The 19,676-nt window shown below is 45.3% G+C and overlaps 1 protein-coding gene across 1 annotated transcript in view; it reads left to right on the top strand.

Moving 5' to 3' along the window:
- Nucleotides 1-6,914: 6,914 nt before the first annotated feature.
- DOCK2 (dedicator of cytokinesis 2) overlaps nucleotides 6,915-19,676 on the top strand; it is a 425,439-nt gene continuing 412,677 nt past the window's right edge. Inside the window, exon 1 of the mRNA XM_082456398.1 lies at nucleotides 6,915-7,019. Within this exon, the coding sequence (XP_082312524.1) occupies nucleotides 6,977-7,019 (43 nt within the window). The 5' untranslated portion in view covers nucleotides 6,915-6,976. The remainder of the gene's footprint in view (nucleotides 7,020-19,676) is intronic.

The raw sequence follows: 19,676 nt of genomic DNA, 5'->3' as shown, positions 1-19,676 counted from the left end.
TGCAGTTTAGACAGATCCCCCTGGCAGCCCTGTGGAATGTTAATTAGCAGTAAGGCTTGGGGGTATTAACATTTAATGGAACAGAGTGAATCCTTTTAGTCAGGAGAGCTTTTGATCCTCCCTCATCTCCGATCTCCACTCCCACATTCACTTCTAGAGAATTGAGGGTTACCTTAAGGCGCATTATTTGCACGCCTCCTCATCTGCAGGTTGTCTTTGTTGTTGGTGTTGCTTGCTGTCTCTAGTGCAGCTGTGGTTACTCCTGGGCACTCATGTCTTCTCACCCTGAGCCTTTCTGGTCTTGATAGGGACCTGGAGTTTCCTCCAGTAAGTAAAAGTTAGGTAAGTACAAGTTTTAGCTCCAAACTATTTGAACTGCTTAGAACGTGCTCATAGAAGCTATTTGCCACGTCTGTTACAAGTAACACAAGAAGGGATAATGATAAAAATGTTGACTTACACTGTGGAGGCTGCAGTTCCCAAAGGCCTCCACATGGGGGACACCAGTGAAAGGTGGGCCGGGAGATCCTTGACATTTACCTACTGACCTGCCAGTTCTCCTTCCAGGCAGATGTCTCCCTATCCTGGGCCCGGGTGTCCTCTGGCTGAGAGTCAGGGAGATACCCAGGGATGGGGGCCCATCCTCTTAAACTATAGGGGACAAGCTGGGAGGCACCATAGTGACCCCAGTGGTGCCCACTGTAGGTTTCCCAAGGCAGAAGTGGGAGGAGGGCATTTCAGGCACTTGAGGCAGTGACTTTAGTAACTCACCATTTCTATAGTTAATAAGCATTACAGCTATACTAGCGAACTGTAACAAAATCTCAGACCTGAATCTACGATTCTGAGAAAGATGGACCGTGACATCTTCCCCCTCTGCTGTGCCTTAGGGAAAGAGATTTCTGTGATTTCTCTAAACATGGGTCCAGATGGATTTCTTTGGTCTGCACTAGAGGCTTTGCATGACACTTTAATATGGCATATCTTGATTTCACAAAGGTAGTAAAATCTCCCAAATTACCAAAAACCTGCTTTGTTTATCTTTTCTAGCTTGTTTTGAGAGTTTGAGGCAGCCACAGTTGCTTGGGTAAAGCATCCTGGAAGTAACATGATGAAGAGATTGAAAAGAGGCAAAACTGGAGGCAAAGAGCTCAAGTCCAAGTTTCAGATGAGGTGGAACTTGGCAAGGTAGTGCTATGGAGCAGAGGGCAGATCCGAGAGCTGTTTTTGAGATAAGCATTTGCAGTGAAAGGGAGGGTGAAGTGCAGGGTGATGATACCACTCATAGGCAGTCATAATGGTTGACAGCTATAATAAGGAGTCTCACCCCTCTGGGCTCTGTTTACTTATTAACAGAAATGGGGATCATAATGGTGCCTGCATCATAGGGCTACTTTGAGGATTAAATGAGATAATGCATGTAAAGTGTTAAATGAGGGATTGGCATGCAGTTAAGTGCTCAACAAACGTTAGAAACTTTTTTTCATCAGGAAACTGAGGCTTAGCAAGGTTAAGTAACTTCTCCAAGCTACACAGCTATGTAGGTGATGGAGTTGGGATTCTAGCATATCAGTTGGAGCACAGAGTCTACTCACATCACCTGTTATGTAGAATAGAAACAGTCAGAGGGTTGACAGGTCTGGGGTGTGGCTATGGTGATGAGCTTGGTTTCAGAATTGAAGACATTAATGTGGGCTGGGGAAAGGAGGTCCAGGAAGCAGTTGGACACATGAGTCTGGACCTCAGGAGGGGTCTTGGCCAGGGAAGTCCTTGTTTCCAAAATCATCTCTCAGCATCTATGCAAATTTATAGTCATCAGTGGTACACTACCTAATTGCCAGGTATCTGGCAGATGGTGTTTAATAAAATTGTGTGACCACAATAATTGTAAATTCTTTAAGTGGTTTTAGTCACATTTTTATATTTGACCGTCAATCTCTCTTGCCACAATTTTTCCATGGTGCCATAGAATCATTATAATAAAAAGCCTATATTTCAGAAATAGAAAAGCCATATCCTAGTCAGTATGAAGCTTAAAGATTTCTATATTAGAAACCATTCCATTAAGAAGTTAGCCTTCACTCAAAATAACTTTCTAAACTTCATCTCCTTCAACTACAAGCAGTTTTTCACCCTTTTAATATGTTGAATAATTTGTTACTCTAACGTTATTTAAAAAACCCACATTCCTGAGTCACAAGCTGAATAGGGGGAAAATCTTCAGTATTCCTCAAGTCTCAACCATATTTACCTTCTGGCATCACCAGCTACCTTTGTCCCCCCACCAAGTACCTTATCACACTGTTGTTATGAACTTGTCTGCATGTATATCAGAAATCTAAGATGAAAAAACAAGCATCTTTTAGATCCCTCCCATGGGTTTACGAAGACAATAAAATTGTGTATAGCAAGGGATGACAAACTACGGTTCATTGGCCAACTTTGACTCAACAGCTGTTCTGGTATGGACGATGAACTAAGAATAGTTTTTACATTTTTAAAAGGTTGAAAAGAATTCAAAAGAAGAAAAATATTTCATGACATGTGAAAATTATATGGAATGCAAATTTTATTGTCCATAAATGAATAAAGTTTTATTGGAATACAGCCATGCTCATCATTTACATATCATCTATAGTGGCTTTCATGCTACAGTGGCAGAGTTGAGTACTTGCAACAAAGATGGTCTATGGATGGTGCTCTCATTGCTTTGCAGTACTGTTTAGCAACCTGCAGATCTCAGGGATGTGGTTATAGTGCCACCTGTTTCAAGTACCATGCACATCACTGTACAGAAACACTTTTTAAATTTTGTTTTATTTTATTAACCAGCACAATAGCCATCATGTCAAAACAAAACAAAACAAAACAAAAGAAGAGAATAGTGGGACCCAAATGTCATGCTTTTAAGTCACAGTGGAGTGTGGATTATTTTGTTATAGGATGAGACAGGAAAGCATCATCTTTGTTGTATAGTGACACTACAACTGTGCTAAAAGAATATGGTCTAACAGAGTAAGCCCTCATCACAACATTCCCAACTGCAAGAAAGGAGTTGCCAGAAAAATTAGAAAATTTAAAACAGAATATCTCATAATAGCACAATTTCTCCATTAAAAATAAAAAATGAAAATGAGACTGTACCTAATATAAGTGCCCTGGTGGCTCATTTATTAACCACACAAGGAAAGATATTTATAGATGGTGAGTTGATTAAAATATTTTTGATGATAGCAGCAGATGAAATGTGTCTAGAGAAAATAAAACAGTTAAGCCTATTAGCCTTTTGGGGAGCAACATCAATAATCAATTTAAAACCATGACAGATGATTTCTAGTGGTTTTCCTTGGCTCTTGACAAGTTGACTGCTGTTAACCAATACAGCTCAGTTGTTTATTTGGCAAGTCCATGCTGAGTCTGAAGTCAGTGAAGAGTCAGCTTCTATGAATAATCCATGTGGAAAAACTATGGTCAAAACTATTTTCAAAGAAAATGAGGAAACAGTAAATCAATGTAACCTGAAGTGGAATCCGCTAAGATGTGTTACAGCTGTTGATGATAAAAATATGTGTGGAGCAGGAAAAGGCTTTTTGGACAAATTTACAAGGGTTGTGAAAATGTAAAGTGTTTAAAGCCTACACTAATTTATTGTAACATTCATCAGAAGGTACTTTGTGGAAAAGATTTGAACCTACTGTGTGTTATTGAACCAGTTGTGTCAAAGGTGATCATTATGTCTCCTGGACTTAACCATTGTCTGTTTTGTGAACTTTTGTCAAAAATAGAAGCTGAGTATTCTGACTTGCCCTATCAACTACACAGCAGTTTGATGGCTTAACAGATAAGTCATCTGTGACTTTTTGAGCTCAGGATTGAGATTTCTTAACAAGAACAGCCCTCAACCACTATTATTGAACACTGGATGACTTGGGAAATTAGCTTCTGCTGCAGACTTCGTAATGTTTCTTAATGGATTCAACCAAAATGACAAAGCAAAATGGTTATCTGCAGAAAACTGCAATAAAGTCATTTTGATGACAGTTAATGTTTAAATCACAAACAAGATCAAGCGGCCTAAAAAACTTCCTGTGTTGTCAAAAATTAAAACAGAAAGTGAGATCTCCATTCCTACAAAAATTTCAATGAACATATTTTCCAGGCTCAAACTATAGTTCCAGCAGTGTTTTCAGACCTCAATACAAGTGTAAAAGTAATTTTTAAATTTCAAATCCATTTAACTGTGCAATTGAAGGGTTTCCATTCAGCAATTCCACATCCAGCAATATAATAAATGGTGTGCTAAAAGGCAAACATCAAGAGAATATTTAATAGAATTTTATAACTGCTTTCTGAGCAATGAAAATGCTTAATAAAAGCTTATGTACATGGATTGATAGCAGTATTTGACAGTACTTTGAGATTTTTAGCCAGCTGCAAGAGTTAGTCAGCTATAAAATTTAAAGAGCACACAGTTCACACAAGACCATCCTCACTTCTGACACCAATTGCAAGTTTGGAGGAGTTCCCAAAACTACCTTTAGTGTCAATAATTCCCTAGAAGGACTTGCAGAACTCACTGAAATTGTTACTCTCAGTTACCATCTGTTACTGGTAAAGGATGAAGATTTAATTCAGCCAAGGGGAGATGTACATAGAGCAGAGTCCAGGGAAGTACCAAACATTTTTGTTGTCCTTTCCACATGGAGTCAGGATGCTTTATTTTCACTGCATCAGTGTGTGACCGTATGTGTAGAATATTGCCAACTAGCAAAGCTCACCCAAACCTTGGTGTCCAGATATTCTGTTGGGGCTCTATCATGTAGGCAAGACTTTCCCCCCATGTTTGCCCCCATGGTTGACCTCAACCTTCAGGGCAACTGATACCATGTAGCTCAAAGCCCCACCTGCATCACATTATTGGTCTTTCTGACATGGTCAGCCCCCACCCTAAATCGTATTTTTAGATTGCCCAGTGTGACCCAAGTTTCCCAGGCAAACCATGACATTCCAAGAGATCACTTCCCAGTAGCTGAGGACAAATACCTGGCCACTTTTGGGGCAAGATTAATTCTTTACTACATACCACCTGTGGGGAAAGCCATTTTCAAAGATGAAATGCAAAATGTCATTACAGATCACCATTAACGGATGAATAGTTGCCATCAATTTTGATCAGAGAGAACACTAACTTTGAACTCTAATGGGGTGAAATGTGATCTAACCCACAAATTTATTTTTCTCATTAGTAGACCTGTATCACGAAAGAGTATACTCAATTATTAATGTCAGATTTTGAATCTTATCAATAAAAATTGTGGAAGCTTATTTTCTGTCTGTTACATAAGTAACTACATAATATCCTTGATTTTGCCTGTTGGCCTGCAAAGACCGCAATATTTACTATCTGATCTTTTACAGAAAGTTTGCCAACCTCTGGTGTTTAGTCTAATTTGTAATACTGCTCTGATGGTTAGTTTTATGAGTCAACTTGGTGCGACTATAGACCCTAATTATTCAACCAAACACCAATCTAGGTGTTGTTGTGGAAGTAGTTTCTAGATGTAATTAACATCTACAACCAGTTGATGTGAAGTGAAGGAGATTATCCTCAACAATCTGAGTAGGCGGGATCCAATCAGTTAAAAGTCCTTGACTGTACTTTCCTTGAAAAAAGAAGAAATTCTACGTGGGGACAGCAGCTTCAGCTCCTGCCTGAGAGTTTCCAGCCTGCACTTCCTAGAGGCCCGTCATATGCATTTCAGACTTACCTAGCCAGCTCCACATACATAAGCCAATTCCTTGCAATCAATCAATCAATCAGTCAATGAACACACGTATATGTCCTACTGGTTCTGTTTCCCTGGTGGAATCCTGACTGATTCAACTGCTCTCTATAAAAAATACTACCCAATTTGTGCTGCTTGACAACTGAAAAGGAAATAACTTTAGATAAAGTGAAATTAATAGTTTGCCATAGCTGCCTGTCAGCTGTGGTATTGCCTAATCTATCTTATTGACTCTCTAGTGCAAATCAGAAAAGGGCTGTTAGAGTTATGAATAAAGAAAACTCAGGAAGACTTTCAGTCTTATCACTGTGGTTCAAAGAGATATTTTTGCTTCTCAATAGTGTCTATTCCCAGAGCATTTTCTGAGAAATGTCTCCATTAGCCTTTACTCTAGGACTCATTTCCCAGGGTCCACTGTTGCTGGCTATTAGAACACCCTTGACTTCCCGACATTGTTGATAAATTCTGTGCTTGTATATTTTCAGAGGAGAGTTTCCTGAGCTTTTATGAGATTTTCAAATGGGTCGTGGCACCAAAAGGATAAAACTCCAAATGACCTCCCCTCCAGGTGGATGTTTTAACTCATATGTTAAGTACTGCATATAATATCTCCTCTAGTCCTCACAGTAACTCCTGGATGTCACCTGCTGCATGTTTTGTCTTCTCTACTTCTAGCAATAATCATATGAGGTAGGTACCAGTATCCCATTTTACAGATGAAAAACACTGAAGCTTAGAAAAATGAAGTAATTTGTCCTAGTTGCATAGCTATAAAGCATCAGAGACTGGATTTGAACCCACATCTGACGCTAAAGCTCCTGCTAGGTGGGACAGAGCTCGGTTTAATCACTAGGCTCAGTTACCAGGGAACTTCCTGCACTTGTGGCGATGGCCTGGGTGACGCCAGGTATCTGCTTGGCCTCTGCCAGCTTGCCTGGGCAGGAGACAAGTTGGAGGTGGCCCCTAAGCTTTGTGGGGGCTTTCTAACCCCTAGCCTTCTACTGTGCCCCTGCCCAAAGGGAGGGAGGAGGAGGAGGAGGAGCAGGTCACCCTGGGGAGGGGAGGGCGGGCCCTGAGAGGGAGTTTGAAAAGAGGAAGGAAGTGGGGCCCGGCAGAACGCCTAGCCACCCCCTGGCTGCTTCCCCACAGGACGGCGCGAGGTGCCTGCAGCCCCCGCCCCCGGCCAAGCCATGGCCCCCTGGCGCAAAACTGACAAGGAGCGACATGGAGTGGGTAGGTGTGGGCATGGGGTCCTCAGCAGGGAGAAGGGCAGGTGGCCGGAGGACCGCATAGGAAGAGGCTGGGGAGCCAGCGGCGCGGACGTGGGCTCAGAGCACTGACTCAAGCTTTGAGGGTGCAGCGGCTCCCTCACCCTGCTCTGGGGCCAGCTGGGTAGGAAAAGGGAGGCAGGGGGAGAGGAAGGTGGGTGCCCTGCCCAACAGGCTACGCCCAGCCCGCTCCCTCTCCTGCTGCCGCCACAGGGCTATCCTCTCTCTCCAAACAGTTTATGCATTTCCTAGACGGGTTCCAGCAGAGCTCTTAGCAGCCTGGCTCTGCGTCAGGCTCCTGGCATTGCAAGGACTCCCTCACCCCATCTGGAGACTTGGCCTCTTGGAGGGAGAATCATTCTCTCCCTTGGCTGAGCCTGGCCTGGCCCAACATGCCTCCCTCCCCCGCTGCCCAAAGCGACACCCATCTGCTTGCTTCCCCTGCCTGTTCCTCCTGGGTCAGATGACCCTTATTTGGCAGAGCATCCAGAGGGCTGTGCAAGCTAGGGGCGTAGGGCTGGAGGGCCAGACCCTTCACTCAGCCCCAGAGGGCCCCTGGGGAGAAAGGCTCCCACCGGCTTATAGGGGCATATCCAAGAAGCCAGCCTCATCAGCTTCAGCCATCTGAGCTCCCAGAGGCCTCTGCCTCAAGCTCAGGGCCGGAAGTGGTGGCTGGGGGAAGGGAGGCTTCAGGTACTAGGACTCTTTCTACTAAGTGGCACCCGTGGTGCAATCCCCATAGATTCACTGTGGTTTTCAAATAAGTGTGAATTTAAAAACCACTCTGTGGCTTGCTACACAGGCAGATACCAGATACCGCCCTCAGAGATGAGGATTGAACAGGTCAGATGTGGGAGGGCCCAAGGGCCAAGAGTAGAGAATGATGTAGGGAACCCCAAGGCCACTGCTGGAGAAACACTGTCCTGGAGGGCTCAACACTTATCCATTCACTTACTAGGCTCCAGGCACTGTGGAGTGTTTCAAGATGAATGGTCCCCATCCAGAGAGCAAATAATATTCCATATGCTGAAGGAGGCTCAGTTTCTCTGTTTCTCCACCTATATTGAACTAGACTCAGTAACTTTTGAACTTTAAAGCTTCTCTAACTCTGGCCCTTCCAGGCTGAAACACCGCTCAGGCGAAGATGGGGACTGATCAATTGAGCAGACCATTATAGGTGGAGGGACCAATGTAGTCTAGGAGATGAAAGCTGGACACAAAGGGACTATATAGGGAAAAAAGAGCATATCCAGCAAAGAAGAGTTGTAGCTCTCTTCGCCTTGAGGGGAGGGTACGTTGAAGGGAATGGTGACGCTCAAAGTAAGTTGGAGCCACATTTTGGAAGGCTCTGAGTGCCAGGCTAAGAAGTTGAGACTTTTTCCATTTAGGCAATGGGGAGCCATAGAGGGCTTCTGAGCAGGGGAGGGACATGAGGTTTGTGCTGAAGCCAGTGTGGAGGGAGGCTGGGTGGACAGAAGAGCAAAGGCGCCTGAGTGGCAGACAAGGGATGGTATTGGTGGTCCAGGGTAACCAGGGCAGTTAATGGGGCAATTGAGTGTGGCGGAAGAGTCCCGCCCTCTGGTCGAAAGGCTGTAGTGTGTTCCTGCTGTGTAGGCCCTGTGCTGTGGTGTGAAGCTCATGGGCTCTGGTGCCTGCTCTTGGATTCCAGCTTCCAGTGCTTCCCAGCCTTGTGAACTAGACAAGTTACTTACTCTCTCCAGGCCTCAGTTTCCTTGTCTGTGTATTGGGAGTAATAACAACACCTGCTTCCCAGGGTTGTGGGAGGACTGAATGATAATAATCCGTATAAAGTGCCTGGAATGACAATCGTACAAATCCTCACTAAATGTTATTAATTATTATTTTTAGCCTTTATTCTCTGCTTAGGAGCCTAGTTCAGGACATGACATCACAGGATGGGAGGGGGCTACTGAATGAAGTAAGGTTTTCACCCTCCCTTGCAGAGGAAATCCCACCTGTGTGCTCAGAGACTAGGAACTCTGTTAGGCTCTAGGCTCGGGATTCTTCTGATGGTATAACTGAGAGTTTTCATGCCTACCTGTGAAAATTCTGTTTGGGGGTGGGAGTCAGAAGGTGTATGACCCTTTAGGGGGCCATAGAGCACTTGGTAGGTGTCTACTTATCAAAGGATCTCTTTTTCTCTGCAGATGAACGTCAGAGGTAAGGAAGGTAATCTCCAGCCCTCCTCTGTAGACTCCAGGTAGATGGAAGGGAAGGGCAAGGCTTAGGTTATGACGAGACAGGGGACTGGAGTCACCCAGCAGAAAGAACCGTGGCCTGAGAGTAAGGAGTCTGGGTTCTAGTTCTGACACTATCATTTTTGCAGGCAGGTCTGTGCTCTAGTTTCCTCACTGTAATTCTAGGTATTAATACTTTTGTCTTTCAAGACGTTCTTTTAGAAGAGTATCTGAGATAATGAGTATGGGGGCTTGGAGGAAAACGAAGAGCTAGAGCCATGTAAGGATTAGGGGGCCCTTGGAACATCTCCAGAGTCCCAGCCAGCCTAACACAGGAAAACCTGAGCTTTGCTTTCCCATTCGGTTTCCTCTTCCTCTGGCCTAGCTGACGAGGGCTGCTGGTGTCTGTTTGTCTCGGGGGCTGGCTTTTCTGGGGACAGCTTCATCACCAGAACCGCTTGGCTTCTTTCTCATCTTACTGTCTGGTGAGCAGCCAGGGTGAGCCTCGTGTAGATCCCTGGCCAGGTTCTTTTTTACTTCCTTGATGGAGCTTTAAAATGTGATCCATTAGAGTTCCAGAGAGGACCTTGGGTAGCAGTGGGTAAGAGTTTCCACAGACAAGACAGTGTAGCTATGAAGAAAAGACACAGCCTCTGCCCTTGAGGAGATACGGGTAAAGTTAGAAGCTTGGGCTGTGAGTTCAAATATGGTCCTGTTTCCTCATCTTTCCTCATTACTCCTACTTTATGTAGGAGTAATAATGATAATATGGATCTCATGAGATCATTGTGAGGATTGAACGGGGTAATGCATGAAAAGCATTAGTAATGAGACTGGTCAATGAAAGTTAGCGACTGAGGTCAAGGGGTGTACCTAATAGGTGCAGAGCCAAGAGAGACAGGTAATACGCCCTAATGCTAGGTTCAGGACAGTCATGCCTTATAAGAATAAGTAGTAATACATGGTTTACAAGACCCATTCTCATGCAGTATCTTTGTCTGGCTTCAGAGCATCTATGTGAGGCAGCGTATTATTATTCTCATTTTACAGATGAAGAGTTGCAGAGTTCACATAACTTGGAAGTACTTGGACTGGGCCTTAAATTCAGTTGTCTTTGGACACCAGACCCTTTGCACAACACTAGGAGGGAATCTGGGAGGAGGAACATCATAGACAAAGGCAGGAGGTTGGAATGGGTGTGGCTTTTGGGCCAATTAATAGTCTGCTTTGGTTTTAGTGGATGTTTGTAGAAACAAAAAATAGTTGGAGAGGTAGATTATGGTCAGATTGTGAAGGGCTTTGAGTGCCAAGCTTATAAGTTTGGGCTTCATTTTGTGAGCAGTGGAGTTTTTTAGCAGGTTTGTCACCTGTAAGAAGATAATTTAATCACTTGGGAGGGGGGCAGGGGTTAGACATAGAGTGGAACAGCAATGGGTGACAATTTACCTGTCTGCTGACTGCCTCATTAGTTAATCCCACAGGAATCCCCTTATAATTAACATTTCCCTTTGGCTTTTACTGTCTTAATCCTCTCTGCCTGAGACTCTTGTCATTGGTCAGAGCTTTATTCTTGGAGGAGACAATGGAAGACAGAAAAGGAGGACGTAGAAAGAGTAACAGTATCAGTTAGGGATAAGTATGACTACAGGTGACAGAAAATGTCCAAAGTAGTGGCTTAACCAAGCTAGAAGCTTATTTGTCTCTCATGTAGAAAGCCCAGAAATGGTCCCAGAAGAGGTGGTAGCGTGGCTCTCTCTGTCTCCTGCACGGCTTCCTTGGCACGAGGCTTCTGCCTTTTGAACCAAACTGGCTGCTTAAGCCTCTATTGTCAGGTCCACTTTCCAGCCAGCAAGAAGGATGAAAGGAACAGGAAGGGCATGACCCTGCTCATTAAGGACACTTACTTGAAGGCCCACTGGACACTTCCTCTTGTATCCTGTTGGCTTAACACCTGATCACATGACTGAACCTAGCTGCAGTGGAACCTGGAAATGTAGTCTGCAATGTTAAGCGGCCATGCACCCAGCTAAAAATCCAGTGTGCATTCCTGAGGAAGGAGGGGAATAGGATATTAGGGATGATATTTTAGTTTTCTCAGGCAGCCATAACAAAATACCACAGACCGGGTGGCTTAAGTAACAGAAGTTATTTTCTCACGGTTCTGGAGGCTGGAGTTCCGAGTCCAAGGTGCTAGTAAGTTGATTTCTCCTGAGGCCTCCTAGGCCTGCAGACAACTGCCTTCTTGCTTTGTCCTCATATGGTCTTCTCTCTGTGCATGCTCACCCCCTGTGTCTTCTCCTCTTCTTAGAAGGACACAAGTCCTGTTGGATTAGGGCCCCACCCTAACAGCTTCGTTTTAATTTAATCACATCCTTACAGGCCTGATCCAAATATGGAGCTTCAACGTGAATTTGGAGCAGTAGGGAGGACAACAGCTGGGTTCCTGACAGTTGACCTGTGGTCTGCGGTATGATATTTAGGGATTGTAAAAGAAGCCTTCAAGGCAGGGGTTCTCAGAGGGTGAGTGCAGAAGAAAGGTTTGCTTACCCTGAAGCTGGGCCTGCTGGGTAGATTTGTGTAGGGGCTTCAGTTATGCTCAGAAACCTCTTCTCCGTGCAGATCATCTCGAGTTATGGTTGTGTATCTATGTGTGGTGCTGGGGAGTTATCGCTTGGTTCCTTCGGAGGGCTGTGAGGGACAATCTAATCTGTCCCGTGTCTCTCCCCTAGCTTCGAGTGGCTTGCTGGTTGGTAGTCTTTGGTGTCCCATGGCTTTGTAGAAGTATCACCCCAGTCTCTGCCTCTGTCTTCACGTGGCGTTCTTCCTGTGTGTGTGTGTCTCTCTCCAAATTTTCTGTTTTAATAAGAACACCAGTCATGTTGGGTGAGGGCCCACCCTAATGACCTCATTTGAACTTTATTACCTCTGGGAAGACTATCTCCAAATAAGGCTGCATTCTGAGGTGCTGGGAGTTAGGAATATACCATATCTTTTTGTTTCATGGGGTGGGGCACAATTCAAATCATAACAGGCTCTGCAAAAGTTGAGAAGGGGTCTGTTTTGCATCTTGATTGGGGAATACGGATGAGTTCGAGACCTTTCCCTGGTCCAGGGATGCAGGTGATGCTGTTTCCTGGAGAGATCTGGTCCATACTGAGATGGACAGATTTGGAGTGCGCAATGGGTGATTGAGTCCCTTGCAGCACAGACTCTTATTACAAGGAACAAAATCCCCTTAAAGTAGTTCAATTAAAAGGTATGTGGTGTGTAGCTGTATGTGAGGAGGGAAGTGGTGTGTTTTAAGCATCAAGGGAAATGAAACAAATCCAGGAAACATGAGCAGCAGTCCCCTGGAAAGGCCTGGTCTGAGGAGACTGGAAAACTCTGCCTGTCTTCTCATGGCTTCCCAGCTGCTCTAAACTTATGAGCTCTGTTCTCCTTTCTCTTCTCCCCTTCATAACTTTCATATTCTGAGAACACCACACAGTGGTGGCCCCAGCATGCCACCTACCTCAACCTGGCATGACTTTGCAGTGCCAGCACCCTCTGAATCCTCTCTCTGTGTTTATTTGTTCAAAGTCCTAAGAGAGAAGATCTGAGTGGACTGACTCACCTTTTCAATAAAGGCCCCGCAAGTCAGAGGTCATCACCAAGCTAAGAATGGACCCCACTCTGAGCAGGGTGCTGCCTTTTCCAATACGCTGTGGCTATGGGGTGGGGTCATGAGGCTTGCAGGAGTCGTGGATGGGGACAGATTCTTGGAGTAGGAGGCATGAGTCAAACATGCATCCCAAACACACCCAGGGCAGAACTCTACTACAGAGGGACCACTTATACTGCTCTTGTTGCCAGAGTTAATAGCTAAGGAGGAGAGAGAGAGACCATCATTTACTCACCAACTTGTTCACTCATTCACTCATTCATTCTTCATTTATTTCTTAAATATTTATTGGGCATTTCCTGTGTGCCGGGCACTGCGCTAGACGGTGAGATTACTAGAATTTGGCCAATATGGTTCCTACCCTTTTGGAGCTTATAGTCTAGTGGGGAAGACAAAAAGAAACTTGTGGAAAAATCAATAGGCATATCACTACAAATCGTGATATGTGCTCCTGTAATAAATGAGTTTGTCTCATGAATGAGAGTATTGGAGGGAAGGAATCTTAAATAGGATGGTCTCAGAAGGCCTCTGAGGAGCAATGGGGAAAAGATTTGCCAAGGAAATGCTTAGAGGGATCTTAGTACGTGTATCTTGGCTATGGAGGCCAATTGTATCTTCGGGCTGATCCCCAGAAATTAGTCTGGTGCAACAAAAACACATGGATTGGAAGTCTCATTCCTTCCTACCACCAATTCTTAGGTGCCTGGGCTGCCTACTTTCGGATGCTTCAGCAATTTGGGATTGTTTAGGAGTGCCTGCTGGGCTGACTGTTTGAGTCCATTGAAGCAGATTGTCCTAATCCCTAGGTTTATGGGAACTACATTAGTTACTGGCCATCTTGCCCCCAACCATAATGTTTGAGTTTGAATGAGCCTTGACAGACTGTGTTTGCTAAGCTCTGCTTCCTGCTGAGTTCAGCATCCTTATATTGCTGCTATGTTTTGAGACAGACAGTGTAGTCACCATAATATTCTGCTTATTTCTGGACCTTTGGACTTTTTTTTTTTTTAAGCTTACAGGCCTTTAATATTCAATTACACATGGGTGCCACAGTCTGAGTTTTACACCATATGTTCTGCAAATGGTGAATGCTAGTGCTTATTGCCACCCAACTCCAGAGGAATCTGTGTGGAGGCACCACAAATGTTCCCTTTAATAGGCACGCTCTCCTTTCATTCCACTTTCTTTAATTAGCGTGAGTTGAACAACAGTCAGGCTGAGTTTGTCAACATCTTAAGTCTTACTTGGTTTTTAGTTCTCCTTGGAAAAAGTCATCCTTCCCTTGTCCTTCTGTCCCCACTAGGACACTGTCAGCTTCTGCACTGATTTAAACCTGTGCAGGAGGGGGATGTGACTGGCAATGTGGACACTTTTCCAGACCCCTCTCCAGACATTGCCCCAGGGCACTCAGTGTTCCCCTGACAACACATGATGCCTTGGATCCAATCCTAAACCAGGATGGTGAAGGGGACCTAGGTGGGCCATGTGACTTGCATAGATGCCTCAGCATCCAACACAGGGTCTGAACAGAGCCAATGCTGAGCAGGCGTTTGTTGGGGTGGATTAAGTGCTAGCAGTGTCAGGTCCCAAGCGCCCACGACTGCTGCAGCAAAGGGGCACATCTTGTGCCAGCTGGACCCTGAGGATTTGCCCGGGAAGGGGGATTTTGCTGCTTGCCTCACTGGCGGTGGCGACAAGGTAGTTGTCTCAGGAAGAAGTGTTCCAGGAAGAATAAACAGCCAATGCAAATGTCCTGAGGAGGAAGCCTCTCTGATGTGTGGGAGGCCACTGTGAATGGAGTAGAGTAACCCAGGGCAGAACTGTAGGAAATGAGTTCTCTGAAGAGAGGTTGTATTGAGCAGTGCCTGGTACATGTTATAAGGACTTTGGCTTTTACTCTGAATGGAAGCGGGTGGGGCACTGTCGGGTTTGAGAAGAATTGCAGAATGTTCTGTCTTTTTTTTTTTTTTTAATTTGGTTTTTAACTGAAGTATAGTTGATTTACAATGTTGTGTTAATTTCTGCTGTACAGCAAAGTGACTCAATTATACACACACACACATATATATATTCTTTTCCATTATGGTTTATCCCTGGATATTGAATAAAGTTCCCTGTGCTATACAGTAGGCCCTTGTTGTTTATCTGTTCTATACATAATGGTTTGCATCTACTAACCCCAAACTCCCAATCCATCCCTCTCCTGCCCCCTCCCCCTTGGCAACCACTGTTCTGTCTTATTTTAAAAGAATTATTCTAGAAGTTTTATGGTTAGTAGATAGCGGGGAATTAAAGGTGGAAGCAGGGAGGGCAGCACGGCAGTCACTACAATAACCAGGCAAGAAATGGTGGGGGACCCCCAAGGATGCAGCAGTGGAGGAGGTGAGATGTGCTTAGCTGTGTGTGCTGTGGTGGGCACACGGGGTTTTCCTCATGGATTGGGCATGGGTGAGAAAGAAAGAAAGTAGTTAAGGCCGACACCATGGTTTTGGTCTGCGCAGCTGGGAGAATGGAACTACCTACAGGACTTCCTTAGCTAGTCCCCCGATCTAAGTTGTCGTCGACATTGTCATAAGTAATAACGTTGCCTCAACTTTTCTCAGTCTAGTCCATTTATAAAGCACTTGTGGTACCATGTTTAACCCTCACGGCCACCCTGAGAGATGGGTACTTTTTAAATTAATTAACTGATTAATTTATTTATTTATTGGCTGTGTTGGGTCTTCGTTTCTGTGCGAGGGCTTTCTCTAGTTGCGGCGAGCGGGGGACACTCTTCATCGCGGTGCGCAGGCCTCTCGCTATCGCGGCCTCTCTTGTTGCGGAGCACAGGCTCCAGACGCGCAGGCTCAGTAGTTGTGGCTCACGGGCCCAGTTGCTCCGCGGCATGTGGGATCTTCCCAGACCAGGGCTCGAACCCACGTCCCCTGCATCGGCAGGCAGATTCTCAACCACTGCGCCACCAGGGAAGCCCGAGATGGGTGCTTTTATCTTCATTTCATAGATGAGGAAACTGAAGAGCAGAGAGCTTTAAGCTCTTGCTGAGATGCAACCTCTTTCCAGTGGTTTTCTTACACCTCATCCCTGGAAGAAATGTCTTCTGCTTTATCAAAATCTTCATTTTTCACCTTGTCTTTTAGTTGTGTGACTGCAGGTTGTCACCCCCACTGGATGGCTTATTGTCTGACGGTAGAGCTCTGTTGGGGGTCGAATTTGATTCCATCTGGCTCTGTGGTACTAGCAGAAACATGGTAGGTTTCTGCTAGTACCACGGAAGGTACTAGAAGAAAGGATCATTGTTATTGTAACGCGAGACCCTTGGGAATCCAAACACTCCTCCTACAAAAACATGCACATGTGCAGTTTTGCATTACAGTTTCATTAAGGCCCATTGATGGAAGCCAGTTAAGGACCCTGCTAAAATATACTCAGTAACTAGATACAATAGCTACAGCCAAGGCGTTCTGCCCAAGGTGTGAATCCTTAGATCTGGGAGTGGCCAAGATTAAGAAAACTATCTTTATAGTCTATTCAGATCAATTAAATTCAATGAACCCATGCTAAGTTATGGTCCTGAGCTGAGTACTGGGGCCCAGAGCTGAAAAACACAATCTCTGCTCTCAGGAAGCTTATGAGCCAGTAGTAACCTCTCCTTCTTTTTGCTTTAGGCAGCAAAGAACACTGTTAGTAGTACTAATGTCCCCATTTCTCAGGTTGGGGATGGGTGCACCCCTTACTTCAGGTCACTATGGCTCCTGCTGTCACCCCCATCGTATTTCATTGTAGCCTTGTGTAGAATTCTCTGGCTCCTCCATAGAATGTAAACACCATGACCGCAATACTGTGTTTCTTCTTCTCCCACACAGAGTGCCTAGCACAGAGCAGATGCTCAATTAGTAGTTATTGATTGGATGGATGGATGGGTGGGTGAATGGATGGGTGGGTGGGTGAATGAGTGGGCAGAAGGTGGGGAATGGAGAGGGGAGAGAGGTTGGAGGTTTTACACTTTCTGGTAGCCTCATAAGATTCAGATGAGTTGCCCCATCTTGCCTTCATCTCCTCACCCTTACCCGCTTCCCTGTCAGCAGGCTAAGTCCTAAGAGAGAGCACAACAATAATTGGGGTGTTCTTGAATTCTGCTCCAAACACCTGGACCCCTGTAGTTGGCTACCGCACCAAGCCCCATGGTTCACCCTAGGACTCACTGTGACTATGCACCCGTCAAGCTGATTTCCCCCCCGTTCTCCTTGCCCTCCCTCTGCCCCTTCCTCTCTCTCTAGTCTCAGTTCTTTCATGGGGCCTCTCTTGATCTCTCTTCTCTGAGAGCACACCTGCCGTGTCCCGCAGCTTAGCCCTTTTTAAAAAAAAGGCAGCCTCTTGTTTCTTGTGTGTTCATTTTGTCTCTTGAACTAGATTTCCCAAAAGCTCCAGGGGAGCAGGAGCCATCCTCTCTCATTCCACTTTTCTAACCTGTCTCACTCCACCTTTCCAACCTTCCAGATACTGCCTGCATTGGAGATTGGGGGCTGAGAAATCAGCCCTTGGTTTCATCATAAAGCCTCTCTTCCAACTCTAGCATGTGAGTGTGTGAACGTAGACGAGTGTGAGACAGTGTGTGCATGAGTGTTTGTGCGTGTGTGCCTATACTGGGAGCACTGGGAAGGAGAGGGTGAATCCCAGCATGATGTTTTAGCAGGACTCATCAGCCTTGACACTGTCGACACTTGGGGCCAGATAGTTCTTGTTATGGGGCTATCCTGTGCTCTGTAGGACGTTTAGCAGTGTCCCTGACTTCCACCAGCTAGAAGCTAGGAGCTCCTCCACTCCCCATCCCTGCCTCCCCCACCCCCAGGATTGTGACAACCAAAAATGTGTCCAGACATTGACAAATACTCCCTTGGGGGCGAAATTGTTCCCAGTTGAGAATCACTGTTTTAGAGAACTCATGGGAATCTCAACTTCCTTCTTGTTGGCTGGGAATGTCACCTTGGCTCACCTATGGCAACCTGTAAGGTTTTTAGGAGGATCCAGTAGGGGTCCTAAAGCACCTGGCAGGCAGCAGGTGCTAAATACACCTCCACTAGTGAGAGGCAGTGTGGTGTAATGGTTGAGGGTGTATGTTCTGGAGCCAGCCTGCCTGGGGCGAAATCCTGGCTCGCCACCTTCCTAGCTGTGTCGCCCTGGGCTGTTCACTTCATCTTACACTGCCTCAGTTTGCTCATCTGTAAAATAGAGTTGACCATAATTGCACCCACCACAAGATTAAATAGGTGACTGTGGGTAAAGTCACTGGAGAAGTGTCTGATACATAGAAAGTGTTCCGTAGAGGTTGTAATTCTTGTCCTCTCCTGGTCAGGGGAGGAACACCGCCTCCTCCTTGGTTCCCTCTGGCTGTGATTCTCCTGCCTCATCCACTGCTGACTTGCACCGGGTGTGAGCTCTGACCTCGCTGCCACAAGCTTCTGCTGGGTCATCGCATTCACCCTCCCTGATGCAATGTCAGGATGTTGCCTTGGTGCTGCGGCTGTCAGCACCTTGCCCAGAGACTCCAGGCAACCTGCTTGTATATTTCAACGAATGTGTTTCACTTGAATCCAAAGTGGACCTGCCGGCTAGTTCTGTTTCTCCCTGGAGTGGAGACCATCCACTCCAGGGAGAAACAAGTCAGTTCAGGGACTAGAGAAGTGAGCTTCAGGCAATTACGTTCTTTTTCTCCAATATTGTTTGTGTTCCTCTTATGTAGCTACTTGTACAAACTCTATTAACACTTGGTGTTTGCTGAAGCTTTTGTTTTGAAACACATCAGCAAGTGGCAGGGCCCCTGGTGAGGTACGAATCCATCCTGAAGGGTCACAGGGCACTTGATGGCTGCAGTCAAAATTGGCAGCCCAGCTGGCTCAGCATCTCAGCAAGTAATCTCAAGAAATGCAAGAAAAAACTTAGAAGAAGAGACATACCTGCCCTTCATGTTCGTGTTCCTTCAGTTTAACAAGTATTTATTAAAGTTCAGTAAATATTGATTGAACTTCAACTGTGAGCCAGATGCTGTTCTCAGCACTGGGAATTCAGTGGCCGACAGGCAGACTCAGTCTCCACCCTCACTGAGGCTGAAGGAGACGGGAAATGAACAAGTCTAGTACATACGTGTATACACACACACACACACACACACACACACACACACATACATCTACATATATACTTACACACACACAATAAATCGTGACATCAGCAATGGGTTAGTCAGGGAAATAAGGACTTTAGACTCCAGTCTGGGTTTGACTCCACTTTCTACCACTTTCTAGCTGTGTGGCCATGGGCAAGTTCCTTAATCTCTCTTTAATTTTCTCATATGTTACGTGGAGGGGAATACCTTGGAGTGTTACGGTGAAGATTAAATGAGCTGGTACAAGTAAAATGTGAGGAATTTTGTCTGTCTTATTTATCACTATTACCCAATACTCAGAACAGTATCTGGCACACAGTAGGTGCTCAAATGAATATCTGTTGAAAAATAACATGTGCTTGGTACATAGTACGTGTGTTTACCATTTGTGGGGTGTCAAGCAGTATATGAAGTGGTTAGAATCCAGACTTCTGGATAACTCTCTTATTAGTTAGAGATATTAGAATAAATTGTTTAGTCTCTCTCTGCCTCAGTTTCCTCGTGTATAAATCCAAGTGAAATACTGTACTTATCTCCTAACATTGCCCGAAGCACAGAGACCCCCAACCCTATTTGTTTCTGTGAGCTGCATGCTGTAGC

The sequence above is a fragment of the Balaenoptera physalus genome (assembly GCF_965194825.1).
Source record: "Balaenoptera physalus genome assembly, chromosome: 3".
In the NCBI taxonomy this organism is placed as follows: Eukaryota; Metazoa; Chordata; class Mammalia; order Artiodactyla; family Balaenopteridae; genus Balaenoptera; species Balaenoptera physalus.
The sequence above is the reverse complement of the archived record's forward strand: the minus strand, read 5'-3'. Positions and strand labels throughout refer to the sequence as shown.